At 31.6% G+C, this 25,989-nt stretch overlaps 2 protein-coding genes across 2 annotated transcripts in view; one reads left to right on the plus strand and one right to left on the minus strand.

Moving 5' to 3' along the window:
- Positions 1 to 496: 496 nt before the first annotated feature.
- Positions 497 to 13,113, minus strand: LOC127715148 (major facilitator superfamily domain-containing protein 8-like). The gene is made up of 9 exons (XM_052221171.1): positions 12,963 to 13,113; positions 11,037 to 11,280; positions 10,262 to 10,375; positions 8,925 to 9,128; positions 7,541 to 7,640; positions 6,116 to 6,250; positions 5,510 to 5,613; positions 3,891 to 4,516; positions 497 to 3,339 (listed from the first exon to the last, which is right to left on the minus strand). Exons 1-9 carry the CDS (start codon positions 13,035 to 13,037, stop codon positions 3,124 to 3,126), a joined length of 1,818 nt encoding a protein of 605 aa, XP_052077131.1. The 5' UTR covers positions 13,038 to 13,113; the 3' UTR covers positions 497 to 3,123.
- An 11,736-nt stretch (positions 13,114 to 24,849) lies between these two features.
- The window catches only part of LOC127715884 (maltase 2-like), a 41,536-nt gene continuing 40,396 nt past the window's right edge, over positions 24,850 to 25,989 (plus strand). The window contains exon 1 of the mRNA XM_052222004.1: positions 24,850 to 25,099. Within this exon, the coding sequence (XP_052077964.1) occupies positions 24,850 to 25,099 (250 nt within the window). The remainder of the gene's footprint in view (positions 25,100 to 25,989) is intronic.

The raw sequence follows: 25,989 nt of genomic DNA on the forward strand, positions 1-25,989 counted from the left end.
ATACAACCACTGACAATGTTTCTGACATGGGAGGCACATGAATATGCTGGGGGATGGGGGGTTCCTGACATGGGAGGCACATGAATATGTTGGGGGGGGGGGGGGGGGGGAATAACCAATGACAAGGTTCCTGACATGGGAGGCACATGATTATGCTGGGAGTGGAGAGGGAAATACAACCGCTGACAAGGTTCTTGACATGGGAAGCACATGAATATCTTTGGGGAATGGGGGAAATACAACCACTGACAAGGTTCTTGACATGGGAGGCACATGAAAATGTTGGAGGGGATACAACCACTGATAAAGTTCCTGACATGGGAGCCACATGAATATGTGGAGATGTTAACAAGTCCTTGAGTACTCTCTGGTTTATAAACCAAGCAAAGCCCTTTACACAGATTGTAAAATTGGTCATCAAGGTCCAAAATTGGTTCTATTGTAATGTCAAACAATTCCTGTACTCACGGAGAATAAAAAATGAAACACATTCCTATTAATTTCGGCAAGTATTTCATGATAACATCAATATGTATAGAATCTAATATAACAATGAAAACATAACTGCATGGGTAATTTTCATTATAAATAACAACAAAATCATGATTATCACAGTAAAGGAAAAATAGAAGCACCCTGAATCTCTCTCTCTCTCTCTCTCTTTAATACAGCAAAATAAATTTTCATAAATAAATCATTCCATTTATAAAGACATAATATTTTAATTAAATAGTGTTAATTGTACCAGGCTATCAACAATATCAACAACTTTTTTTAAAATGTAAAGCATGCTATCAGCATAATGATGTTTTATATTTCTCAACTTGTAATTTTCATCAAGTAGTACTTAAAATAACAGTTTGACATTATCCCTTGAAAAGAGATTCAATCAGACACTAACCACAATTTCAGAATTCTAATAACATCATTGTAAATTTATATACTTTCAAATATTATAGCAGAAATTTGATGCTTTGTGTCGACAAATATCCTTCATTGAACTCTTTTTGGCTGGTGAATGTTTATCATGCAAATTGATTTCTACATACAATGATGCAAATACATTTTTATGCATAAAAGAAATGTAAATACATGTATTTAATGAAGAAAAAATATTTCAGTTTTTCAATTTCAACAATACAGTGTCTTAGGTCAAAAGTGTTTCACCTATTGGAAATTTCCCTATTATTTCATATAAAAACACATTTTTTAAAAACATTGTCAAAAACTAATTTGAGGTCAGATTTAATGAAATTTTAAATGTTAAATTCATAAATGTGTAGTTATTTATGCTTATTTTGAAATATTTTTTGGACATGTCATCTCTGAGAAATCATTATTTGTATACAAATATTGAAATTAAGAAATTTTTTCCTATATAGCCATATGATTTTTTTGTGTAGAGAAATTCATATTTGTCTTTAAACAGGAATTTCCCTAAAAATAGTAATGGTAAATATGTTTCATAATTATTGCAAGAAACTGCATGCAGACATTTCTGTATTCAATGAAATATCTTCAGTAGAATTTTATTAAAAACATGTTTTTATATGAAATAATAGGTGAATTTCCTACCCAAGACCTGAATACTGTATAAAACATTAAATGTTTCCTGCAGTTTGGTTTTTTCCTATTTTCATTATGACAGATCTTTTATGAAAATTAGAAATCCAAAATTTTACATATTTTTTGGATTATAAAACATTTTAAATATGACTTAATAAAAAACACCATCTAAAAAGAAAATTATGTCATAGCTTGAGAAAACCATGCCATGATTTATTTTTATATTTTTATAATCAAAGTAATAAAAGTAATAAGGTTTTAATGACATCTGTTTACAATAATAAATTAAACATAACTGAATAAATTTGAAATTCATACTGTATTATAACACCAAATAAAAATATATTGTTCTGCTGTTAATGGGAGATAACTCAAAATGTGTTGTTTCTTATGAAGCTACTGAACTGAAAGACATTGTAATCTCTGTAATGCTAATGAGCTTGGTGATGAGTTTCTTTCTTATTGAAATGTACCTTTTTAACAATGTAAGAGCTAAATATTTACCTTTAAATATATGTAATAACTGAAATGTTTTAAAATTCAAAGAACTGATGAATACATCAGATTTATTTACACTATAAATACTAGAATAGCAAAATTTTGCAAAAGTGTTATTAAAATCTTTTAATACATGTGCTTAATCATGTTACTTTAATTTGAACTTCCTGTCACATAACACTATTCATTATATATACTATTATTGCACCTTTGTTTACCATGTTGTTCTAATGTAAATAAGTTCACACTTTTATTGCTTGTTAAAAAATGTTGTACGTGGGGGCTTTAGTGAAATAATATGTCATGTCTTATTATGTCTTACTGAATAACAAATGTGTGAGTATCATATGTTTAATGATATGGTTATAAAAAAAATTGAAGTTCCCATAAAAAAGTGTTTATCTTATATTGGTCTTGAATACAACAAATCACAGACTTCCAACAGGTTTGTAAATTCAAAATATCTGAGATTAATTAACATAAAAACTGTACAGGATTATTAACAATCAGAAATTGGTTAAAAAGTTCTGCCTTCAAAAAACACAGTGAATAAACTTTAGGAATCAATGAACTGAAATTAGGTACAACTTAATAAAACTTGAAATTGGTTCAGTTTTATGAATTAGGGAACACCATCTTGACAAATGTACGACATTCTGTAAATTCACTCCATCCTTCCACATCATACACATTACTTTTTAAATCTATAAACATACACAACAAAAAAAGTATTGGCAATCAGTAAGTCTATACAGTAAGAAACACTTGCATTCTGGAAAGTTCTCATAAAATAACATCATTGAAATACAGTACTTGATTGACTTGTAGCTTTTTTTTAATTTTAAATTACAGAACAAGATGCAAGTGAACAACATTATTACTGAATTTTCAATTATATAAAGTTTATCTGAAGAAAACACTCGTAGGAAAATAAAAGGAAGGATAAAAATCATTTCAGAAGCCATAATACACAACAAATCGCTGTTAACTCTAAACTACTTGAAAATAAAGTAAGAAATGTTTGGCAATTTGTACAAAATTTATACTGATATTTTGATATTACATTTTTGATGCTTTTGAGATCTCTGCTGTAAATGTAAAGGGTACAAGTCTTTTAAATACAAATAATAACATCAAAATGGCTAAAAATACAATTATTATCATCGACACAAAAGTCACTCTAGGTCCATATGCATTATAAACTTGACTAACAAATATAGGTCCTACTGTTCGAGCCAGACTTCCTGAGGCTGTCAACCATCCCATCATCATACCCTGAAATTATATAAAAATGATATGTTAAAATGAGATGCATACCTTTAAACATTATCAACTAGAATGTAGTAACTGAAGACTATCAAAAATCAGCAAAGATTTATGGGTTTACACTGCTATTTTTGCAAATCCTCTTGGACTGACTTAATCATGATCTTCTTTATTCATTTCTTGCACATATTGAAAAAATTGAGTTTCAAAGGACCAAGGTACCTGTCTTCAAATAAAATGTATTTATTTACATTGAGTGATTTTATAACTGATCAAAATTTATCCACATTTAAAATTCTTTAAAAAAAAATGTCACAAAAATACTTTGAAAGGGATACTGCAGATTCATTATTATTTGTTGGGTACTAAAATTTTCTGTGGATTTTGTTGATAAAAGGTGAACCACAAATTAAATGTTTAATAGCTGTAGATAAATCATATTTGAATAAGGATGGAGTGAATTTACAGAATGTAGTACATTTATCAAGATGGTATTCCTTAATTCATAAAACTGAACCAATTTCAATTTTCAAGAAAATAGGTTAAGATGTGAATATTACCTGAGGTTTTGGTCCAAGTATTTTAGAATACAGCGTATAAGTCATAACATTGCATGTAGGATATCCAATCACAATCATTAAAGTACCAAATATAAACTGAGGGAAAGTAACAATGGGTGTGTAGGAACACCACTTATAGGTGTCGGGACATCCAGTAGATTCATGTCCAGTGTCAGAATGATTACTTTGTGTCGTGGTTAAATTAAACGGCATTTCTGTTGTCATATTGGAAAATGCGAAATCTAAATATACTAAATCTTCCATTTTGTTTTCCTGTTCAAAATATAAAACTGAATTTCTTTTTTGACGATTAATATCACTTATTACACTTATAATTTTATTTTTGGTACTGGCAGAGACTGTTGAGACCTCCGTATGCTGAGAGTCTGAAGTTAGTGGCATTGTTGACATACTATCTAATGAATGAGAAGTCACATTAATACTTTGCGATGTCACTGGCACTGTTAAATGAGAAGCTTTCTCTACTGTACTTATTGATTGTGTTACTATAGAACTATGTTGCTGTGTAGTGGGATCTATCCAGGATGGTGTTGTTAATTCAACAGTATTCATACTTGTTGTAAAATCTGTAATATTTGGTCCAAGACTTCTGGGAGGACTAATTGCTACAAAATAACAAGATACAAATACATATTTATATGATTTGTTGTTTTATAGTACTGCAATAATGATGAAAGAAATGAGTTGTCTCCTCTTATATCTTTGTTTAATTTTTTGTTTTAATATGTACAAATGTACTAAAGTTATCCATAAATTAGATAAATAGTATGTGTATATATCTTTTTTAAATAGTTAATACAAATAAAAAAGAATGATGATAGGTGAGCTAATAATTCAAGAAAATGTCTTTTGGTTTTTGTGCCATTTGCTTGCTGTCTCATTGATGTCTACCCACACATCTCATTTTATTCATAAAATTAAGTAATATTTACAGTTAAGAGCAGAACTATTGTTGTTCTATTGTAATAAATACTAGAGCAAAACTTTAGTTGTCAGATTAAAGGATAATGAGGAAGGCTGTTTTTCATTATTAAATTTTATGGAATAATGCAATAGTTGTGCCAATCTTTTAGCTAAGGTTGTGGTCATAGTGCATGACCAGTATGTCTTCAACCCAAGCTACTATTTTGCAAAGTTGAAATATTTACTTTGGAAGCATATACTACAAATTATTCAATTTCATAAAGTGCTTTGAGGATGACGACAACAATTGAGGTAAGATATGTCTATTCATGTGAGCATGTATATACTATTGACTATTTACAACGGATGTATGAAATGACTATAAGGCAATAGTAGGCTTTCTTCAAAATAGTTTTAACTCTATGTCAAACTAAAGAATTCTAATTATCACAGAATATTCTAACAAAAGTTTAATCATATTGGGTCCTCAATGCTCTTCAACTTCGTATTTTAACTTTTTTGATTCGAGCGTCTGACTGATGAGTCTCAATTTGTAGATGAAACGAGCGGCTAGCGTACACAATTTTAAACCTGGTATCTATGATGAGTTTATTCACATTAAATAGCAGTATACAATTTTCTATTTCTTCACTATATCATCAACTGCTAATTATGTATATATAAATATATCTTACTAGCAGTTTGTGAGGATGGATAATTGTCTCCCCAAGGGAGATAAACCACAAATCCTAATAAACACATGATAAATCCACCAAGTAATATATATCTTTCATTAAACCTGAAAAATTAAATATAAACACATATCAAATTTAAATGAAAATAATCTCTAATAGTCAACTGTGATCAATTTATTTAAACTTAAAGCTAATTGAAATATATTTCTAATATAATATATGTACTGAGTGGTCAGTGTACTTACTTTGTGGTAATATAACATGTGTTATAAAATTAAAAACCACAACAGTCAAATTATAGCATAAACTAATCATGTTTTTTGTATCAAAAACAATTTTCATTGATTCTCAATAGTAAGGAAAATTTCCTCTTTGACATATATATACTTGTATGTTAATTAAGAAAATAATTGGCAACAGCATAAAAAAATTAATACATGCACAAATAAGTTAGTGCTTAACATTGTTTATTTATCACTTTTTCTTTAACTGTAAAGACATTTTTGTTCTTGTCATTCAAATACTATGGGAATTTTTTTTTTAAATGTTCATTAGAAGTTTTTAATTGACAGTATATTGACAAAATCTGAAATATCTATGACTTACCTTTTGGACAATATCCTTATGAGAATAAAAACCATTATAGATATCAATCCTCCAACACCTAGGATAATACCATTGTACAGGGTAGCATTTTCCTTAGTCCAAGCATACATGTGCATGGTCAATGGTGTGCCAATTCTGTAAAAAATATATTATATCTGATATCTGGAAATTATGTTCTGATAATTCTAAAACATGTGATAGAATTGTAATCATTGTCACAGATTGGAATAAAAAAAAAGAAATGTAATTACATTGAATAGATGTTTCATAGGATTCCACCATTTTATTTTGAAGGACAATTTTATTAGTGGAACTATTCTGTTTTGTAAGTATTCATTTACTACAATTTTTTTTTTTTTAACCATTACCAAAAGTGCAAATTTATAAATGTTTCAAAACTGTCCACTGGTAGTACTATCACAATAAGTGGACGAAAAAATGTAGACAGGAAACTAAATTTCCTCATTCAACAAAAAAACAATAAAGATGAACAAATAACTACCGGTAAAGAACAAGGAATTTGTAATGAAAAAAATAATGCAAGGAGTTATCTCCCATTTGGCTGGGTAAAGCTTTATCAAGCATGTATCATTTCAATTAAAAACAATATATAACACTGCTATCATACTCAGAATTATATTGTAATGATACTAATTACTACTTGAACACATTATCTTAACCATACAACTGAAAACGTTGCTTATTGGCATCAAAACAATTTAGGTAAAATACATAATTTTTATATTATATAAACAGGGTTCTCACTAAGGCAAGTCCATGAGTCCTGGACTCATGAAAATCTGTTTGGACTCATTATTTTCAAAACTGGTGAGTCCAAAGATGCATCAAGATTATATCAACTGACCACATACATCATCATTTTATTACAAAAGTTCAAAGATAATCTAAACTTGATGTCATTTCCTTGCTTTATTTTTGTCATGGTGACTGAAATAATAAACCATATAGCAATAACATTTTATCTTCTCAGTTGGACTCGTCTTGACCAAAAATGACGAGTCCCTGGATTCGCCTTAAAAAATCCTTAGTGAGAAACCTGTATAAAGAGTTACTACTAGAAAAGAAAATAATATACATGTAAATTTTAGCAAGGAAATGTTTTACCATATAAATATATAAACTTTTAAGCAATATGATCATAATTAATCATTTGAGCTTTACATTTTAATAAACAGGGAAAAATGTTCTTCCCAATCAATGCAGAATTGTGTATTTGAAGCTAATTTCAAAGGCCAAGAAGATATCAAAGATCAATTATAAAACCATGTAGTTAAATTAAATCTCAGCATCTGACACTCAGGACTTGCATGGAATGGCTGTCCAGGAGAACAACACAGTTATTACACTTGCAAGTGTCTAAAGAATGACAATGATGAATTAAACTTTTCTAAAAATTCTACTTACGTTTCAAAAACAGCAAAAATAAAAAGAATAGCAAAAAATAGAAGTATAGATGAGACGACTGCTGCATAATCTGGAGTATACTCTGGCATCACACTCTTCTCTAAAAAAATAAACTCAAATCATGAGAAATTTCATTTATTTGTGAATAAATTAAATTAAAAAAAAACCTGTGAAAAAACACTTGGTTAATTAACCTAAGGTATGTAAGATGCCATTGAAAAAAGCATAATACTTTAAAAAGGAAACTTTCCCCATTTAAGAAAAACCCAGAAATCTACCATTTGGTTAGATAAAGCTTAACCAAGCTTGTACAGAACATTTGCTCACTCAACTGTTTTTAATTGATAAGACAGCTTATAACACGGAGGTTGATATCAAGTGTATGCAAGGTGTCTTAATTAAACTGTTACAACATAAATCTAAATAATAAACAAGTACTTATTACTATATAGGAATGCAGGTAATATTTTTTTCTAGAATGACACATGTTAACCTTCTTGACATATTCATCAGGAAAAAAATATTTATTTCCTTCTTCCTGGAGTACTAAATTTGCAAATGAATCATAAATGAACTTGTTAGTAAACTGTAGTGTATGCCCTTATATTTTTACAGTTAGGGTTTTTTGCCTGTGAGAGAGCTGTCTACATATTCCATTATACCAATGTTCTATTTCTTTTCTCTTGTGGAGAGTTGTCTCATTGGCAATCATACCACATCTTCTTTTCTATATATATTGTTCAACTGGTTAATTGAATATGCATGTAGTTTTTTTGTATTATATTGCAGCAGTCAATGCTAGAAACAATATACTGTCTTTTGTGATACTGTGGATTCATTATTATTCGTTGGATACCAATTTTCGTGGATTTCGTGGGTACAGGTGAACCACGAAATTAAATGTTCAACGAATGACATATTTTGTATAGGCTTGTACGCAGACTTTCGGTAAATCCACGAAATTAAATATCCACGAACATGCAAATTTTCCCTAATCCACGAAAATTGGTACCCACGAAAATAAATGAATCCACAGTAAGTAATTTTCATTGATCATTGAAAAACCAAAAGAAAATGAATAGAAACAAATCTTTTTCGATTAATGATCTTCCTCTCATTGTTAATTAAATACTGAGAGTTCAATGAAAATGCCCTATAATGGCATGAAAAAACATTGGTCAAATGATTATGGGTTCTCTTAAAGACCATACTAGTAATTTTTTTCAAGGCACTAAAACCGTTCAATGATTTCTCATCATAGACTTTTGATCTTGATATTTCTATACTCAATGTAATGATGCCCACTAATAAATCTGCCTTTTTGTGCAATTTAAACAGTATTTGATATTACTGACTAATCTATTGTGTGTAAACTCAAACATACCAATGCTCTGTGTGTCTTGTACACTGAAGTTAATATCGTCATCATTATCTACACGATGTTCTTTGAACACAGCAAATAGAAGTATAATGTTAATTACACCCACAATGGAACTGAGGATTGCTGGAGATGTATAAAGATCAAGATGAACAGATTCAAGATGGACTGGTCCTGGGTAACCAATTGGAACCATAGCTATCTGAATAACTGAAATATAAGTAAATATAAAAATAAAGAGATGTGGTATGATTTCCAATGAGACAACTATTCACCAAAGTTCAATAAAGTGGACGTAAGCAATTATAGGCAACTGTACGGCCTTCAACAATGAGAAAAACCCATACTGTTAGTTGTTATTTTCCACAATATATAAACAGGAATATTCAATGCTTTTGTATTCAAGTAGTATTTGATAATCAACATAGCATGATAGTCCTTTCATCAATTTTCTCAACTAATGTAGTTATATGTCAAAGAACATTTTGAGGACACAGATATAGTTCAAAGGTGAATAACTCAATAATTACTATAAAAATATCATGCAGGGCTCAGTTAATTACATGACATAAAAATCTTGAATTGAGCATTTTGCTCAATAAAATTAGATTATAGAATTATACCATACAAAGAAATAAAATAAAAAATAATGACAATGAGATTAATTCACATTCTTACTTCAACTACTATTTTCAGTTTTTTGTGTACATATATATTTTGTAAAATAGTATGTTAAAATTTTCACCTCAATTTCTAACTTCAAGCTCAAACCTGGGTCAAAAATAAGTCAACAAACTAAAAGACCCTCAATACAAACATGTTCCAATAATAAAGGATAAAAATACTTCCTGAAAGTCACTCATTACAAATGTAGTCCAATAATATACAGAGAGAAAGACTTATTACAAAGCTGGTCCAATAATAAGGCTCACAGCATAACAGGCACTCATTACAAAGGTGGTCTAACAACAAAGTTTATATCCTGGAAGGTACTCACTACAAAGTTGTTCCAATAATAAGGTTTACAGCCTGGAAGGTACTCACTACAAAGTTGGTCCAATAATAAGGTTTACAGCCTGGAAGGTACTCATTACAAAGCTGGTCCAATGATAAGACTTACAGCCTGGACAGCACTCTTTATAAACAAGACCCAGTAATAAATCATACAGCCTAAATGTCACTCATTGCAAAGATGGTCCAATAATAAAGTCTTTAACCTGAATAATATGCATTACAAACTTGGTTCAGTATTGACCAGTAATAAAGTCTATAGCCTTAGAGGTACTCATTATAAAAATAGTCCAGTGATCAAGACAACAACCTGAGAGATACTTATTACAAACCTGGTCCAATAATAAAGCCTACTGCTTGAAAGGCACTCATTATGGCCATAGCTGATGTTCTTTCTTTCAAGGTTGTGGCACCAGCAACATAAGACCTAACAACAGCAACATTTCCTAAAAGAGAAATTGCTTATCATTTAACTATAACGGAAGATTAGGAATAAGATAAGCTTCTTAGAGTAACCAAACTATTCCCAGATATTTTATGACTATGTTTGATAACCAAAATTACATGGCTTCACATTTTATTGCTATTTTAGACCAAATATTGACTACAATATATATGTATCTGATGTTGCTTCCAATAAATAATTCAGTGTTAATTTCCCTACAGGCAAACAATGTAGCTTAATTTCTACAAGGATTTGTATTGTAAATACAAATCCTTGATTTCTAGCAAAATAGTTTATCAACCTTTCTGTCAACGTATATTTGTTCCGCCTAACAGAAGTTCCACTGGAACCTTTGTTATAAACAATGTTATAATATCTGTTCCGTTAGGAACATTTACTGTAATATTTATTCCAGTGGAAATAATATTCCAGAATATTGTTTCCATTTGGAACTTCTATTCCGTGACATTTCTAGGAAAATAGTTTATCAACCTAAATAAAATGAAAGGAGAGAAAGAAAAAAAAGAATGAAAGAAAGAAAGAAAGAATATTTAAGACAATGAAGACTTGTTTTCAAATTCTAGGTAATACTAAAAAAACACTAAAACTATACAACCTCAAATGTATTTCATTTGCATATATCAGTAATGTATTTTGTTTACCTGCTCCAAATCCTACAAGACTCCTTGATAAAATGAGATACACAGCCTGGTGAGAAGGAATGCTCTCTAGGTATGAATACAGAACATTAGCTAATACATTGATCAGCATTGAAACAACTAGTGGCTCTCTGCTCCTATCTCTGTAAGTTGCCCATGCTCCAAACAAAGGAGAGGCAATTAATTGTCCCACACTGTAGGATGCTACGACCCATCCAAGGAAATCTGTGTTTGCTGAACCATCAAGCTGAAACACAAGAATTAAAAAATGACAGCAAAATGGTTTCTTTCATTCTACTTCGGTTTTATAAGAGAGCAGGGAGAATAAAACTCTCACCTTATAAAGCAGTAATTACACACTAAGGGAGCTACCATTTGATTTTTTTGGGGGGGCTAGGATGAAAAATTTTGTCCTGCCTTTTTATTTTTCCCTCTATTCGGACTTGCCTTTTTATTTTTCACTCTATTCGGTCCTGCCTTTTTTTTTGTTTATCCTGACTTTTTTTATTAAACTAAATTGTCATCCTGCCTTTTTTTTGGCAAATAATCTCATCCTGCCTTTTTTTTTACTTAAAACTCCTGTCCTGCCTATTTTTTTCAAATTTCATCCCCCCCCCATAAAAATCAAATGTAGCTCCCTAAACAATTTCAGATTAATATGTTTACTGTGTACAGTACCGGATTTTCTCGCTGCGTTGAAGGCCCATTGGTGGCCTTGAGTTGTTTTCTGCTCTTTGGTCGGGTTGTTGTCTCTTTGACACATTCCCATTTCCATTCTCAATTTTAGTATAAACTTTATGAATATAGCACAGGTTTGTTTGAATATCTTTCAAATGACAAAGAATATATTTTAGCGTAATATGCTAAAAGTCTCTGTCTAACATGTCCTTTTCCAGTTGCAGTCGAAATTCCTGCTATCGATATAATTATTGTTAGTTTGTTACCATTGCAATTTAAATAGAAATTATCCCCAATGAACAGAGACGGAAACATTGCCCTGCATGAACTGCAATTAAAAACCATAATGACACTGGCTTAAGATAGCTATATTGTACAGTCCTCGTCTCCATTTTTGAAAGCACCACTGATTCAATGCAGTGAGGGGAACATTCTCCAGATCGTACTGATTTCCATATCAAGCAAAGTAAATGCTGCAATGTAATACTGATATATGTACTAAGATGTTCAGTTACAGAATGTGTGTCTGTAACCATAGATCATACTCGCCAAGAAAACTATTTTATTGAAAATTACATACGTTGCGCATGCCCATGTTGAATTGAGATATCTGCTCGAAAAAAAAATTGCAATGGAAAGTAACATTTCGACTGATTGGGTTCCAAGGTTAAATACAATGCAGTGTTCAGTTTAAAGTTCACACTGCAGTTTCTTTCAATACAAGACATTATATATATATATTATCTCCTTGAAAACCCAGATTCGACTTTCGTGAAAAAGCAATGGTCAACATGTGAATTGATATACTGAGTGTCGATCACATGTACTTGTCTCTGAAAAAAAATTACCTCTATACTTTAATATAATACCCTGTTGTTATATTAAAGTATAGAGGGTTTTTTTCAGAGGCAAGTACCTGTGGTGTCAGTGTAAATTTAATAAAAATTCAAAGCGATAAATCTTCTTTTGAAGTTAACCAATCGTTGAATTTGATGGCTTCTTGGGATACACCTACAAAATGTTTCGAGCAAGTTTCAAAGCTTTTCGATTTTCAGATTTTAACGTTTAGAAATCATCAACATGTTTTACTTTGGATGGTAAGCTTCCACCGTAATAAACACCTAACGCAAAGGTTATCACTGACAACAATCTCTCTTTGCATTTATTCCAGTGTGATCACATTTTGATCTGAGCAATTCTCAGAAAAGAAAGTTAAGCCATTGTATTGTAATGAACGATATGGATACTTACAATTTTTAGATATGGCCATAAGGAAGACATACAAATGGAGAATGATACACTGCTGAGGAACATAGTAAGGTACATAACTCGGATGGACCTCCACCGACTTTTATACTGGTTCGGTGGCTCCAGTATAGTGCTTGGTACTCCCACCACTGCATGGCCACTGAAATGAAATTCTAAAACATCAACGTTATACAAATACAGTAGGATAAGCGTAACAAAATCAATCTATGCATTGTGGATGCTAAGTAGGCAGATTGTTTTCTCGCCATTATAAGGGATCCTATTTATACATAGAGTAGCCAATGTAAAACATCCTTAAATATGTATTGTTTACTTTTTATACATTGTGACTTGGATGGAGAGTTGTCTCATTGGCACTCATACCACATCTTCTTATTTATATATACACCCAATAACCCTAGACATGAAACTACATTTATCTTGATCGTGTCTACGGAATAACTTTAAGAACCAAGAAAAGATGATTTCCGTATTCCACAAACCATACCATATAAAATCAGTCAAAGGAAAAAAGTTAAAATTCAACAGATCTAAATGTCATTACAATGCAATTAGAATGGAAAGACATCGTATGGGTTTTATTCATGTAAAATTCGACAACGACGGAGTGGTACCGACCTTGTTCACTCATCTCAAAGAGCTGTGCGATGTGCTGAAATAAACATAACTGTCTGACTTGTGTCTAAGAAAGTAAAAACAAACAACATTTGTAAACTTTTATGCAAAAGGTTAAGTGTTACAACCCTAAAGAAAGACGACGGACATTAAAGGCATCACCCAAATAACAAAGGTACATATTTTTTATTGTCTATGTGGCAGAATTGGCAAGGGTACTAGACACAGACGGGTAGTGTTTCTCTTCAGTTAACATCGCGCTGATGAAACGGTATCAAATTTGCACAGAAGTGTTAAAAAGCATTCCTTACATATTTGAATTGTATTCAAGACATTTATTTGTAATGTACAAACCTTTGCCTCGGCTATCTGATGAAAAAAATATAGCTTTGTTACAAGTGAGAGCTGAAAGATACCAAAGGGACATTTAAACCCATGAGTCGAAAATAAACTATCAATGCCATGGCAAAAAAATGAAAAAAGACCAAAAGACAAACCACAGTATACAAAACACAACAAAGAAAACTGAATACTGAGAAACACAAACCCCACTCAAAACTGGAGGTGATCTTAGGTGCCCCAGAATAGTAAATAGATCCTGCTCTGCTGGTGGCACCTGTACAACCCTTGAGTAAGCTGATGAACAATTATATAAAAAAAATGTTGTACGATTGCCAATGGTACAACTATTCACCAGAAACCAAATGATGTGGACAAAAGCAACTCAAGGTAACCGTTCGGCCTTCAACAATGATAATCCATGAAAAAATGTGAAATAATTTAATCCGCATAATTTATGATGAAATCAGCGAAAAACAAAAATGACAAACAGTACTCATCGACAACTACTGAATTATGAGATAGAACATAAATCGGCGGTGTTAAACATGTTTCTGGGAGCTAACATAGGTCAGTGGTGTAATAGCACAACAAAATGAATGTTTTTCCCAAACAGAACACAATGTTATGACTGATTCAAGTTAATTATATATTATATAATTATAGATACTGAATTTACTTTGAAATCATGTTCATGACCTATAATTTGATCTTAATAATTATCGTAGATAAAATTTAAACATTCACTAAAGTGCGAAAACCCGCCAAGCACACCCTCCTGTCAAAATCTATAAAGAATTTTACCTGTATCCGGGAGGATACGTTCTTAATAATCCTTGCCTTTCATCATCCCCCATTTTCCATCGTCCCTTTCATTAAGTATATCATAAGGTTAATTATCTACATCACATGCTCAGTGTATAGTTTATATCATATGGTAAACATTGAAATCTAGATAAAATTACAGTCATATATATGATACAATTTTTATCTATATATAAATATTTTGTGTGAGTTGCCGTATATGGTGCTATATTTGCTTCTTACTTAGTTTTGTTGCCATTTGGAATTGGTGTTTCTGTTGATCTCAAGTCATCTTCGATGATATACCTGAAAAAAGAATGCAACATAAATGAAAAAACTCGATCATGAACCCGTCGGAAAAGGTAAAAATCACGCTAAGCAAAGCGAGGCAAAATTATCTGAAGTTTGTTTGCCAAAGAAACGGATATTTTGTTTCCGATCAAAAAGGGGGGGGGTTCCACCGTATTCGTCATTGATGACTATTACAAAAGATTTATGTGTTTTATAGACACACGATATATACTTTTAAAAGTATTTCAAAAGTCGTTTTATTAAGTTTGAATCATTTTCTATTGAAAATGCTTGTGTCACATTTGAGGAAAGTGAATATAGCGTAGCGTTTTACTTTTTGGACAAGCCATTGAAAACAGCAATCACTTCCTGCTAGAATGTCAAAATCATAGATACATTAGGACACAAATCATTTGAACAAGAAATATTAATAAACAAACATAATTGTAAGTTGTAAACTATACAGTAATGAGGAAAACAAATATTTTGAAATTAGTTTTACCAAATTTAAATGTGGAAATAGGGAGATTTGATTGAAAATTATGCTTCTTTTTTTATCTTCATCTGTGTTTAGACAATTTGAAAATTGAATTTTATTTTGTGTATAGAACACATAATTATCTTTTCATGCAGAAGAAAGATAACATGCCACATCAGAATCAAATCTTAATGTCTCGGAAAGAATTTGGAAACGTTTGTTATTTATTTATGTTAGCAGGTTAGCAAGCTAAAATTATATATTCAACTTATGTACAGCGTATGGAATATTTTAGATGTGAAAAAACTTTGACATATGGCCAAACTGTGATATCCATTATTTGATTTATTGTCATCACTGTATGACTGACTACCAAAACGCCATTAGGTTGGAAAAAGTATTTTTTTGGCATATGTATTGTAAAGTGGAAGTAACTCTCAATTGAAAATATGAATATCTGTATAGGGCACACATGTTATATTGAATTGTATGGTACGATGATAATTCACCTAAATTGATAATCAACAATGAAAGATAGCAAAGAAATCGCTTTCAAAACCAAACTCCAAACTCCAAATCAAACAGAAAGTTCTCTGAAACTGATACCATCACGAATCTTGTTTTTTTTTATTGACAACATATCTTTGTTTGACAAGGTATTCATCAGACTCATATTCCTGTGGTAGCCATAAGTGTGCTCTCTTTCTTGTCGACTTGTTTCTTTATTCATTTTGGAAAGACTTCGTACATGAGCTTTTCAAGAAAAATGTCTTTGACATGAAGTTAATATTGAACTTCAAATAAATATTTCATAGCACACATTCAAATGTTGACTTTCATCTAGACATTGACAATGAAGGTCGATTAAGAACTTAACTGTAGCAAGATTCCGACAGCGCCAGTTTCTGGAATATATATCTTCCGGTTAATTTTCTATGAGGGATGCTGCCTACAAGGAAGCTTTTGAACCAAGGGTTCCTAATAACAAAAAATGAAGTCATCCCTTCGAAAGTCTACAGACACGATCATGATTTGGTTGACCATAATGAAATATCTAGATCTGTTCCACAGATGACAAAGGATAGTGTTCCGCTTATCTTAGCTACAATTACGTCCTCTTTTTCTTGACTGTAACTTCGCCAAATGCGATTTCGCACAGAATTTTTACTAGCCACCACCAACACGATGAACGCCAATACTAATGCAGGAACGTGTTACCCTTCGGAACCTCTTAATTCACCCTTCTTTTTTTTTAAGCGGTGCATGTGGATATTACTGTAGTTTTCAGTTTTGTATGTGTGCTGTGTTATTTTTAATGTATTTGATGTATTTATCAGTAAGAGTCTATTACACAATTTGTTCTTGAGAACCCGTGTTTTCATTTGAATCTTAAACGTTCTGTCAAGTTTTAGGAATAAATTAATTTACATGTACCGATGGTTTCTGAATTTGATGATGTATCAAGGTAACACAAAACAAAAACTAATGCACAAATGTAGGATGATGATGGAAGTTTTTACCTACCTTGACTGGCTATACAGCCTCGCATGGTCGGCCCTGGCTTGCGAATTTTTGGGCATTTAAATAATCTAATTTTTACCATAAGGTAATTGATGTAATTTAGAATGACAAATAAGAGAAAACCTATTATGAATAAAAAGTAAAAGTGAGTAAAAATTTGAAGGATAGAATAACTAAATTAATAAATAAATAATAAAGTGATGAATAAAAATAAATGATGAAAATAAAATAGAACTTAGAATAAAATGAAAGAATATGAAAATGAATTTTTTATAGAAAACCAAAGAAAATATAAGAATAAAAAAGTAAATAAATAAAAAAAAAGAAATTTAATAAAATGGAGCCACCAAAAGAACAGGAGTCGGAAAGCTGGGCCAAGCAAACGGCAGTGAGCGGCGGTAACGTTGTCCTGGTACACCAGCAGCCAAGTATAAACAGTGGATAAATTTGATGCCAAATTGTGTATGTGAATTTAGTTGCCAAATATGTTGTATAAACCGAAATAGGCCTAAATATGTGTATGTAAAAATAATTAGTAAAAAGGTTTTATATGTACAAAAAAAAAAGATGAGTAAATAAAAGAAAATAAAATAAAATAAATAAAAAACCAAAGGTTGTATTTATAATTTTGACTGCTTTGTGCTAGCCTACTTATATTGAGGACTTTATAGTGCTAGTACACTGGAACGCTGTCCGCAAGAAGACAACGCCCCACTCTAATTAACACTGGGTTAGCGCAAACCAGATCTTGCGAAGCACCATTTTTCAAGTCTTAGATTTGACTTGCGGCTTAATGATAAGAAAAATTTATATGAAGTCCAAAAGTGTAGACACAAAAATAATTTGGGTGCCGCGAATTTGGAAAAAAAATGTCGTCTTTATGAGCCTGCTGTAGTACTGCCGGTTACGGCCTGACTCCATTTCTGAGTCACTGACCCGGGTAACTCTTACAGTGTAGCTGGTCTTTTTAACGATGTTTTCTTTAATACTGTCGGTATTCTTGTAGAAATTGTTTTTATTACTGCCGGTTACGATCTGACTCCATTTCTGGGTCACTGATCGGTAACTCCTGCAGCGTGGTTTTGTTGTTTTGAAGGGCCTGTTGTAGTACTGCCGGTTACGGCCTGACTCCATTTCTGAGTCACTGACCCGGATAACTCTTGCAATGTAGTTGGTCTTTTTAACGATGTTTTCTTTAGTACTGTCGGTATTCTTGTAGAAATTGTTTTTATTACTCCCGGTTACGACCTGACTCCATTTCTGAGTCACTGATCGGTAACTCCTGCAGCGTGGTTTTGTTGTTTTAAGTGCCTGTTGTAGTACTGCCGGTTACGGCCGGACTCCATTTCTGAGTCACTAACCCGGGTAACTCTTGCAGTGTGGTTATGTCGTCTTGAAGAGCCTGTTGTAGTACTGCCGGTTACGGCTTGACTCCATTTCTGAGTCACTGACCCGGGAAACTCTTGCAGTGTAGTTGGTCTTCTTAACGATGTTTTCTTTAGTACTGCCGGTATTCTTGTAGAAGTTGTTTTATTACTTCCGGTTACGGCCTGACTCCATTTCTGAGTCACTGACCGGTAACTCGTGCAGTATAGTTTAGTTATTTAGAGGAGGTTATTTATACTACCTTTTTTAGTACTTATATACATTTATGGTAATCAATTTCTGTTATATATTGAAGTAAACACGACCAGACATACTGTTGTTTGTTTTTAGGAGGATCTAGTAATATTTTGGTATTAATATTTTGTATTTGAACCTTATCTAAGTTTAATTGTAAATTTTGTCTGGATGTGTACGCAAGGGCGTATTTAAACCTGATCAGCATGATGGATCGATGCAAATGGTTGAGCAGGCACTTCTGACTCTTTCGGAGCACCTTTAGTCCTACCCGAGCTCTATGGGGTTATGTTGCTATTTTAATCACGGTATTTTAATCGTTGTGTTGTCTGGTTTTTTTTTCCGAATTCAGTTTTTGAATGCCCTTTGGTATATTATCCCCGTTTTTGTCATATAACGGTTTTATCATTTTGAAAAATAGAAATCCCTTAAAAGAAAATATGAAACGGATATAATCAGTGATAATAAAAATTCGTTCAATACATTATACTTACTTATCTCTAAATATTTATTAAAAATGAACTAATAAAACTTAAAATAATTGTTAACTAAATTTTAGATTTATATCGAAGCCTTTAAATAAAATAATAATATCTCTTATTTCTTAATGCAAACTAAATTTTCACATAAATATAAAATGAAGTTCTAACGCTTAAGTTTCGTCAATTACTTGTATAGTAATTTCATACTACACAAATCCTTGGTTTCATTGAATATGTACAGAACGCGCAAAGGTTCTTGAACAAATGCAAACGGAACCTTATTTTCCATAATAAGGAAAGTGAAATTAAGAAAGAAAAAATGAAACATTAGAGAAGTGATATGGTTTCCAATGAGAAAGACCAAGAACCTGGATTACAAAAAAACTTTTGTATAAACAAAGATTTTTTAGGGAAAACATTTTTCAAGTCTCCATTTGTCTTTCGTTTGCGTTTTGCGTTCTTACTATCAGAATTTTTTTTTAGTTCTGATTTGCTAATTCTTTGGCAACTTATAGTTGCATGTATTCTACATGATCGTTACTGCCCTTTACAAATAAATTATAATATTTATTGGTTTAAAGCATTTTCTTCCGTTATTTGAAATTACTTGTAAAGTTGAATATGCTGTTTAGCCAAGCACACAAGAATCAGGGTACACATTGCATTTTTTTTTTTTTTGTGAAAATAGAAAAATGATACCGTCATATCTCAGAAGATATACTCACTACTAATGAAAGCAAACAAATATTGCAAATAAGCCAAATCACCTTTACATGTGTATTACTATTATAGAGCCAAGTTATTTAAATTAATCCTTTTTGAAATTTGAAATAAGTTTAATGTACAGAGGCAGGGGCCGTAGCATGCATAAGTTGTATATTTTTTACGTGTTAAATTGACCCTTTGATGTACAGAAGCAGGGGCCGTAGCATGCAAAAGTCGTATGTTTTTTACGTGTTAACTTGACCCTTGCAATGCACTAGTCATAGTTCTGAATTATGTTTTATCAGTCCATAATTCGACTATCTATAAAATATGCACTCCATCACCTATCGACTTTTGTAAAATAAAAAAAAAAAAAAAAACAGTTATCTATCTTTAAAATTGTCACGTAGGCTTTTTTCATCCTCTACCTCATACAAACTGACAATCCATGCAATTTGCATTTGATGTTCAGACTGTTTTCTCACGAGTGAACAGTCATCCATAAGGAACTTGACTGTAATGAGCTCAAAATCCCTATTTGGAATATGATGCACAATCAAATCGGAAAAAAGTATAACAAAAATACCAAACTCCAAGGTAAATTCAAAATGGGGGAGTCCATAAAAACTGACAAAATCAATGTATCAACCAACGGAATGAGTGAAAAATAGCTATCATATTATTGACTTGTTACAGGCATTTTCCGAACACAATGTTGGGTTACACATGGTTTTAAAGCTCTGAACTCGGAATCGCAGTAGAAATTGATACACTTGGTTATATTTGCCACTGGACGTTAAGGAACCAGCAATCAATCAATATTACAATAATGTAGCTACCAAAAATCAATTGAAGCGAGCTAACGCAAAAGGTATGTACTCTTATTATTCGATTCATCATGAATATAAGTTTAAATTCCATGGTTACATAGAAGCATATGCTTGTTCATATAGTCATACAACTGTCCCGTTTTAGTTCTTTACACAAAATCGAATTTAAAATTATTAATGTGCGTGAATTACCTTAAAAATATACATTTCCAAAATCGATATATGCGCCGGGAAATGAATGAACTTTGTATGACAAATTGCACTTTCTGTCCAAACCCTATCAAAACAACAATATTGACACTTTCAATTTCGTACAATATTAACTTACGGTTTGATGCACTTTAATTCTATGCCGTCTTCCTTCATCACAAAGAAGCATTTTTATAACTTTAAAGACATCTACATTTCCGGTTACACAATATTACCAATTATTAGAATTATGATCATGCATGGAAACACTTTTCGTTAGACCTCGGGCTTTTATGACATAATGAATACAAATTTTTATCTTATCTACAGTATTTTAAATTTTACACTCACCTGATATGGTTATTATCTCCGTTATTGGACAAGGGGCTGAATTATGTACTAAATCAGATAAAATTATTTAGAAATAAACGATAATTTTCATACTCGGTCACTTTTTTATTTTATCATTTATTTTTATTTTTTATTTTCTTCACCTATACTATTCTAATAATTTTTTGTTAATTTTATTCTAATTATTTTTCATCGATTCTATTCTAATTATATTACATCAATTCTATTTTAATTATTTTCAATCAATTCTATTTTAATTATTTTTTATTGAAAAGTTTCCTTTGGTAAGATTAAAATCCCAAAATACATTTGAATCACATCAATATTTTTTGAAAATACACTTAGTGTAGCAATAAGTGAACACACCAAGGGTCTTGTTTAACACACACATAACTAGGCTTGGTCAGACTCCCTGGATATTTCTTTTTAATAAATTACGAACTATTAATTATTGGGCGAAGCTTGTAACCGGAGAAGAAAAGAAACTCCCAGTTATTTTATACAATCTTGTTACTGGTAGTTACAACGGAAACATAGCTTGGTGTAAAACTGTAAAATCTGTGCTTGATAATTGTGGACTATCATATATATGGAACATTAAATATTTTATCAGTAACAACTGGGTGTATAATACTGTTAAATAAAGATTAATTGACCAGTTTAGACAGACTTGGTATACTACAGTCTACAGAACTCTCCAAAAGCTATCATAGATTATTCAAAAACAGTATAAATTTTGAAACCTACTTCAATATTCTAGATGACGAAAATATTGCTTCTTTTTGTAGATTTAGAACTTTGAACACCAAAATATATATATTAATCTTACCATTCTAAATTGCGGTTAGTGTTGGTTGATATTTTTTACGCTTTCGGACGTACACGAAACTAGGCTTGATCAGTCTCCTTGTCTCTCACAGCAGGTTAAGATTTAAACGGCCAATGCAAGTTGCGCATTTTCCCTAAAGCAATCGAGAAAGCTTTGTTTTCGATTAAAAAAATAGATTATGATCATCTGAAATAAAAAATTAAATTGGCCGTCCTATTGGTGAAAATGAATATTTCAAAATATGCATATATTGGTACATTGTGTAATTCCGAGAAGTTCTGACAATTTTGTTTCCTTCATTTTATTTAAGTATGTGCATTTTGCAGAGACAAATAAGCTGTGAAATGTCTATCATCTCTTCACGATAAGTATGTTGTTGTTCCTGCGGACAAAGCTTCAAATAATATTGTTTTTGTATGTAAATCGTACTACTACGAGTGTCTTGTAAAAGAATAAGAATTAAATGAGCACTCAGGTAATCCTAAATACAAAAACATATCATTTGACAAGGATGAAATTTTGGCGAATCCTAAGTCCTTCATGGATTCAATGAACATTACATTGAACAACAAATCTGAGGACTTACCTCGTTGTATTGGATACATAAGCTTCACATAATTCCGCACAAACAATAGTACATTGACTGTATGTCTGTATGTTCTACAAAGGAATTGTTCAATTGACTAAAATTCTGTCCGCAATAAAAGAAAGTCTTCAGAAATACTGTGAAACTGTTTACTCGCGTAGTGGTATTAACCATATGTGAATTCTAACAAATTCTTAAGAACTTGTGGTTAATTTTAAATCTCGATCTTTCTCTGAAATTAATACTATCAAAACCTTTGATTTTTCAACCCTTTATACCACCATTCCCCATGTGAAATTGAAAATGGTCTAAGAGAAATAATCCACAATGCATTTCAATACAAAAATGGTAGCATACGCTATAAATTTATTGCTTTGGGATACAATACGGTATATTTTGTTGATGATGAACAAAAAAGGGTAAAACATGCTACAACAAGTAACACGTGCTCAGTATGCTGGAGTTTGGAATTGACAACATATTTGTTGAATTTGGAGGTGGACTTTTTCAACAAATTATCAGCATTCATATGGGAACGATCTGTGTGACTCTCCTTGTCGACCTCTTCTTATTTTCATATGAGTCGGAGTTCCGTCAGACTCTTGTCAAAAACAAAAAGATCAAAGAAGCCAGATCATTTAATTTCACATTCAGATATATTGATGATGTTCTTTCCATTAGCAATCAAAACTTTTCTGATTGGGTTCCATTATTATATCCTCCAGAGCTAGAAATTAAAGAAACAGCAGACACTGCTTCCTCTGTCTCATTTTTAGACTTATACCTCGAATTTGACATAAACGGTAAGACAGTACCAGAATCTATGACAAACGAGACGATTTTAATTTTGAAGTTATAAATGTCCCCCACCTTAGCAGCAATATACCAACTTCACCTGCATATGGGATATACATTTCCCCAACTCATTCGGTATTCAAGAGCTTGCAGCTGCTACTCAGACTTTATAAAACGTAACCAGTGTCTGAGCAGAAAGTTGATGAACCAGGGTTATATCAATATCAAAGAACGTCTCGTTCTTTATCTAAAAAACGTTCATCGGAAAGTACCAAGACCTTGTTGATAAATATTCCGTATCAACTTCACAAATAATACCTTATGGTCTTGAAGTATAGATTCTAGGTACTGACGTTGTTTATCATCTTAATTACGTGTTACATGTATGTGTTCTTTTTATTTGTCTTTTTATATTTTTAACCTTAACTGTTTAGTCCATTTTTGTTAATATCCTTTTGGCGTGGCTCGGTATTTATACATCCCACCATTGTGTTATTGTGCTAGTGTCATTTTTTGAATTCTTGTCTTTCATTTTTGCTTAATATATACGTACTTTGTCTATAAAGTGTCTATATTCCATTTTGTTTTTCTTTGTTGTCATAGTTGTTTGTTTTTAAAGTGATTAAGATTATAAAACAATGTTGTCTGGTGTACCCCAATTTTTGCGAGCAAATGTAATGGTAATGCGCGCAAATAATGCACCGACTGAAACATGTCTTATGTCTCAAGCTTACCAATCTCACTAAAATCTGTTAATCAGATCTTTCACCTTTCACCGTTGGATCTGATTTTAATCATCAGATACATGTATACATGTAATTACAAAACGCAAATAAAAAAAAATCATTCAGCTGCAGACGTCACTGGTATTGTACCTTCCCCTTTTTATCTTAAATGTTGACATCTGCACTTGAAACAATGTTACGCAATTGCACAAGGTTGAGGCCATTGAGTTATTTTATTAATGCAACAACACTAAAGACGCTTGTTTTATTCTGAATAAAATTTGTCCAGCAATATTTGTTTGATCAAAGTCAACATTCACAAGAAAATTAGTATTTTGTTTTGTAATCAGACATATTCAGTGTGCAAATTATATATGAAACAAAAGCTGCATGATCGAACAAAAATTGCGGCCTTTCTGTCACTCTTGTTTTGATGTACATACTAATGCATGTAATATTAAAACTGGAAATTGATGCGAGTATACATCTTATCGATACGATATCAAATTGCAAAGAATTAGAATGAATTCCAACGTTGATCAGAATACTATCGACGACAAATAGATATTTATATCGCTATGTAAATTATATTTTACCCGGTTACCACTAAAAGAAATAATGTTATCTATTATAAGTGTCGTAAATAAAATCTTTTAGGATATCTAATACTAGTATTAATATAAATGAAATATTTATATTCCGAAAAAGCATGGGTGCGGCGAATAAAGATTCAAAAATCCAACAATTTTTTACAGGCAACAAATGTAGTTTGATACTCGTAGTGATTATTGCAGCAGCTATAGCTGTTTCTTGTGTTATTATTTTTACGGACAAAAATCTACGGGAAAAGCGTCAGTATGATCCTTCAGATCTGGAATGGTGGAAAAAGACCATTGTTTACCAAATATATCCTAGATCTTTCAAAGATTCTGGTTCCGATGGAATCGGCGATATAAAAGGTATTTATGTTTTTGATTCCTGATTTTAGAACAAGCATACAACATCATCACTATACTTGAAACATACATGTAACTTTTATTAAAAATGTTTCCAAGACATATTGTTGTTTGTGCTCATCTTTCTATCCTTTATATATCTCTTCGTTCATAAACCATATTTTGTTTGTAATGATGGAGGCGCATTCTCAAATCTGAAATCTGTTATAATAGATACAAGAAGATGTGGTATGAGTGCCAGTGAGACAACTCTCCATCCAAGTCAAAATTTATAAAAGTAAACCATTATAGGTCAAAGTACGGTCTTCAACACGGAGCATTGGCTCACACCGAACAGCAAGCTATAAAGGGCCCCAAAAATAACTAGTGTAAAACCATTCAAACGGGAAAACCAACGGTCTAATCTATTTAAAAAACGAGAAACGAGAAACACTTATAAACCACATCAACAAACGACAACTACTGAACTAATGTTCTTAAAAAACTTTCAGAACCCGCCCCGAATAAACATCAAAACACGCGTACAATACCGTATCAAATAATGCTCGGAGCTCCTTAAAGCAGCCTAAAAATACCATACCTGCTGATATGAATTCATGCTATCATACAATGGAATGTCCGTGGCTGTACATCCGAAGAGGAAAAAAATGTTCTGCAGCATCGTCATACGTTCTATTTACTTTTGTAATTATGACGTCAAAATGTGGCATTCAACCCATGAAACATAATTTTACATGTTTAGCTAACACTGGAAAAGGAATATATTAAGAGCATACGATACTGTTTTGTTCCCATGGTGAATTTTTGACGAAAGTTTGCATACAAGCTAATTTTCACCTAGTCAATTCAAATATGTAATAAAAAATATACCTTCATGTGCTACTTTTAGAGAT

This window comes from Mytilus californianus, unplaced genomic scaffold, assembly GCF_021869535.1.
Source record: "Mytilus californianus isolate M0D057914Y unplaced genomic scaffold, xbMytCali1.0.p SCAF_9, whole genome shotgun sequence".
In the NCBI taxonomy this organism is placed as follows: domain Eukaryota; kingdom Metazoa; phylum Mollusca; class Bivalvia; order Mytilida; family Mytilidae; genus Mytilus; species Mytilus californianus.

What these genes read in the sequence shown, in the direction of transcription:
- LOC127715148 (XM_052221171.1), bottom strand. Translation starts at nt 13,037, where the DNA reads ATGTACCTTACTATGTTCCTCAGCAGTGTATCATTCTCCATTTGTATG. An exon ending in ACAAGACACACAGAGCATTG is followed by an intron (nt 7,641 to 8,924) that starts GTATGTTTGAGT and finishes TTATTTTTTTAG; the next exon opens with AGAAGAGTGTGATGCCAGAG. An exon ending in TCCATCCTCACAAACTGCTA is followed by an intron (nt 4,517 to 5,509) that starts GTAAGATATATT and finishes GTTATTTTGTAG; the next exon opens with CAATTAGTCCTCCCAGAAGT.